General features: G+C 43.9%; 1 protein-coding gene across 1 annotated transcript; it reads right to left on the bottom strand.

The window, feature by feature from the left end:
* Positions 1-201: 201 nt before the first annotated feature.
* Positions 202-1,260, bottom strand: LOC135697098 (uncharacterized protein K02A2.6-like). The gene is made up of 2 exons (XM_065216685.1): positions 720-1,260; positions 202-416 (listed from the first exon to the last, which is right to left on the bottom strand). Exons 1-2 carry the CDS (start codon positions 1,258-1,260, stop codon positions 202-204), a joined length of 756 nt encoding a protein of 251 aa, XP_065072757.1.
* Positions 1,261-4,434: the final 3,174 nt, after the last annotated feature.

Here is a 4,434-nt window from a genome sequence, read left to right as displayed (position 1 = left end):
TTGGAGAAGTATTTCGAAGAAAGAAGGTTTGAAGACAATTCAAAAGAGAATTACAAGGAATTCTAATGAGAATTATAAAGGATTTCGGAATCTGACAAAGCTAAAAAAAATTGAAAATAATTTCTAAAGATTATGCACATAAGAGCTGGATTTCCCAGTTTATATAGTGTTCCAGTGATTGCTATGATCCAATATATCCCCCTAAGGTTTTGTCATCCAGTAGGGTTTGAAACGGGGCGGAAGTTGAATCATACGCCGTCCTCTTTCCAATAGTAGAGTTTCCTGATGGGCTGCCTCCTCAATTGCATCTGTTGGTTCTGGATCTTCAATACCTTCAGATTCGGTGTCTGAGTCGTCCAAAAGTTGTTCCTCTAACCGCGGTGTTGTTGCAGGTTCTTCTGGATGAATGGCTGCTGCTGGAATGGTCAATCCAAACTCGTCGAAGAAAACCGAAAGGTGCGTCGAATGTTCTGATGGACTGGTTTCTTGAACTCGACTCTTCAGCTGGTTAGCATGCGATTGGATCAACCTTTACCTATCTCCGAGAAAAACGTTGTAGGTAACGTTTCCCACCTTGAATTTGCTTGATGAACCTTGGCATACACCAAATCGCCATGCTGGAAACTCTTCTAAAATGCGCCATGTTTCCTGTTGAAAGTGTCGTTTTGCTTTTGTCTGTCTCTGGATGTGGTGGTGTGCTTGCTAGGCTGCAGACCTACCGAACATCATTTCAGCAGGGGATTTTCCGCCGAGATCGCTGGTTGGAGTTGAGCGATATACTTGCAGGAATGTTTGCAACGCTTTCTCAGGCGTTTCTACTCCATCGGAACGAATTTTCCGAAGGCTTGTTTTCACGGTTTCCACAAATCTATCAGTCAAACCGTTGGATTGTGGTGGGGTGCGGATGTGCCGAATACCGAGATTGGTGCAGAATACTTGGAATTCGTGTCCTGCAAATTGATTGCCATTGTCCGATACGATTATCTCGGGTACACCAAACGTAACGAATGACTGGTTCAATAGTTTGATGCTGACTTTCGCTGTTGTCGATTTGGTTACGTGCACCTCAGGCCACTTGGAGCGCGGGTCGACCACCACCAGAAAGTAGACACCATCTACAGGTCCTGCGTAGTCGATGTGAATCCGGGACCAGGGTTTACTTGGAATGGACCACGACTCTAGTGTCGTTTTCGTCGGAGCTTTACCAGCCGTGGAATATGGTGCGCAGCGTTTGACGAATTCCTCGATCTCGTTATCCATACCGGGCCAGTAAACAAAGCTACTTGCAATTGCCTTCATACGAACGATTCCTGGATGACCACGGTGGAATTGTTGCAGGATCCTTCGTCGAAACATGTTGGGAACTACGACTCTATTACCTAACATCACGCAGCCGTCGATTACACTGAGCGATTCCCCCTTAGGGGGGAGGGAAAGCTTTTCCTCAAACCTAATGCTCAACCTGTTTTCTGTCCCAAGCGGCCAGTTCCTTTCAACACAATTCCATTGGTCGATGCTGAAATTATACGGTTGGAATCATCGGATATCATCTAGCCTATCGATTTCTCTGAGTGGGCTGCTCCAATCGTAGCTGTACGTAAACCAAACGGCCGGGTTCGTATCTGTGCGGACTATTCAACACGGACACATCACTAACTATTTTTAAAACTAGTGGGCCCACTGCCTCCTTCATATGGCCTTACATATGTTGGCGTTTAACTAGTCATGACAAAAAAGCAGTTCGCAATGTGAATGACTAGAACACCATAAATATAATGATGACGAAAAAAAAAGCAATGAACGTAATTTGAGTGACCGCACCAACAAACAATTTGAACTAATTAGGAGCTGAATAAGCATTGTTTTGCTTGGATAAGCTCATAAAGATTCAATATTTGTTGGGGTACGTTAAGGTTTATTGGTTTTCACGGTTCTCCCATCGCATTCCCGGTTTTCCCGGCTACTTTTCTAAATCCCGGTTATTTCCCGGTTTTCCCACTTCGCTGCCAATCCTGGTAGTTGTGATATCAAAATATATGCATTGTTTCCAGAGGAATTCTAACGAGAAATGCAAATGCAGAAATGCAACGGAAATTAAAGGGAATCCCGGGAGGAAGATGAGAGAATGCCAAGCTGGCTTTCAAGAGAATTTACTGAAAAATCCTGAAAATTCCTAAATAGTTCGAAGACAATCCTTAAATGAATTCCAAATAAATGCATTCGAGCAGTGGATACGCCTTCGCTGATCCGATACTGTCACAGACTTCAAAGGCCAGTCAAATTATTCTTGATAGTATGGCATTTCTTGGATTGGTGTGCCTCCTGTATCATTTCTTGAAGATGTTGACCTTTCTGAGCGTAACTTTCGTCGAGGGGATTATGATAACTTGAATGAACTGCTGTCGCAAGTTGATTGGTCTGAAGTATACCAAAGCCACGACGTCGATAGCACCATCAGCTCCTTCAATCTTTTTTTGCATAATTGCATAATTCAAGCTGTACCGCTAAAAAGGCCCCCAAGGAATCCTGCTTGGTCCAATGCGCATATTTGCACCCTGCGTCGACGGTGCGCCAAGTTACTGCAGCGATATTGTCGCCAACGATGTTTGTATCTAAAGCACCAGTTTGACGAAGCTATCGTTGATTCAATCGTTTTTTGTACAAAATGTACGTTAGACGGAGACAAGATGATCTTCGGCGAAACCCGAAACGGTTTTGGAGCTTTGTAAATACAAAACGTAGAGCGGAGAGCGGATTGCCGACTACGATGCACTTAGGAGATGTTCATGCTCTTTCTGCAGAAGCAAAGTGCGAGCTTTTCTCCCAAAAATTTGCTAGCGTGTTTGAGAATCGTATGCCAACTGTGGAGGAGATAGTTGTAGCTGTTGAGCTGGTACCAAGAGACGCGGTCGATCTTGATGTATTCAACATCAACACAGCGACGGTTGAATCAGCTCTACAGAAACTCAAGCAGTCTTATCAACCTGGCCCGGATGGCATTCCTTCGTGTGTATTCAAAAAGTGTAGTGCACTTTTGGTTGCTCCTCTTCAAGTAATTTTCAACCAATCATTGCAGCAACAGTGGTTTCCTTCTGCTTGGAAGACCTCCAATATGCTTCCAGTGCATAAGAAAGGTGATAAGTCAGATATTTCTAACTACCGTGGGATAACTTCGTTGTCAGCTGGATCTAAGTGCCTCGAAATCGTTGTCAGCTGGATCTAAGTGCCTCGTCAATGAAATACTGTTCAGCTCTTGCAGGAACTACATCAGTGCCTCTCAACACGGATTCTACCCCAAACGATCAGTGGACGGCAATCTGTGTGAATTTACCTCTTTTTGCATCGACACAATGGACGATGGAGCTCAGGTTGATGCTGTATACACCGACATAAAAGCTGCTTTTGACACCGTGAACCACGATTTTCTTCTTGCCAAGCTACTTCGACTAGGCGTTTCCAGCAGAGTATGTAATTGGCTTCGTTCGTACTTAAGCAACAGGCAACATTGTCTGCTCCGTTTACTCCGTGCTCTGGTGTGCCTCAAGGTAGCAACCTTGGTCCATTGTTATTCGTATTATTTTTCAATGACGTGACGATCCTTTTAGAAAATGGGGGACTTCTAATTTATGCAGACGATTTGAAAATTTATCTCGTAGTACGAAATGAAGCCGATTGCAGGCAACTTCAAGAGTTACTGGATCGATTCGCTCATTGCTGCAACTCTAGCTTCCTCAAAGTGAGTGTATCTAAGTGTAGCATCATCTCGTATCGGCGGTGCAAAAAGCCTATTCTGTACAACTACACGATCGATGGACAGGATCTTGAGCGCGTTGATAAAGTGAAGGATCTTGGAGTGTTGCTGGATCACCAACTCACATTCAAGATGCATTATTCAGCTGTTGTTGACAAAGCCAACCGTCAATTAGGATTCATTCGAAAAATCGCGCAAGACTTCAATGATCCAGTTTGCTTGCGTGCTCTTTATTGCTCTCTATTTAGTTAGATCAATACTAGAATTTGCATCGGTTGTTTAGTCACCGTATGCAACTGTGTGGATCTCCAGGATCGAATCTGTGCAACGTAAATTTGTCCGGGCTGCACTACGAAGTCTACATTGGCGTGACTCAGTAAACCTACCGCCTTATGAGCATCGTTGTGCCTTGCTGAATATCGAACCGCTGGCAAATCGTCGTAAGATGGATCAAGCTGTATTTGGAGCTAAGATACTTCGCGCAGAGATTGATAGTTCAGCCTTACTGAATCGTATGAGGATTTATGGCCCAGAGCGAGTGTTGCGGTCACGACAACTAATCCAACCAACTCCGAGGAATACTTTATATGGCTCCAATGACTCTTTGAACTCTATAAGCAGACGGTTTCAAGAAGGGTATCATGTTTTGGATTTTAATATGTCTACAAACACTTTTAAACAAC

The sequence above is a fragment of the Ochlerotatus camptorhynchus genome, unplaced genomic scaffold (genome assembly GCF_037179485.1).
Source record: "Ochlerotatus camptorhynchus isolate MF236.1 unplaced genomic scaffold, CSIRO-AGI_Acam_v1.1 ptg000067l, whole genome shotgun sequence".
NCBI lineage: Eukaryota > Metazoa > Arthropoda > Insecta > Diptera > Culicidae > Ochlerotatus > Ochlerotatus camptorhynchus.
The sequence above is the reverse complement of the archived record's forward strand: the minus strand, read 5'-3'. Positions and strand labels throughout refer to the sequence as shown.

Coding starts and splice junctions, on each gene's coding strand:
- LOC135697098 (XM_065216685.1), bottom strand. CDS start 1,260: ATGGATAACGAGATCGAGGAATTCGTCAAACGCTGCGCACCATATTCC. Junction 417..719: donor CCCTGCTGAAATGATGTTCG/GTAGGTCTGCAG, acceptor TGACCATTCCAG/CAGCAGCCATTCATCCAGAA.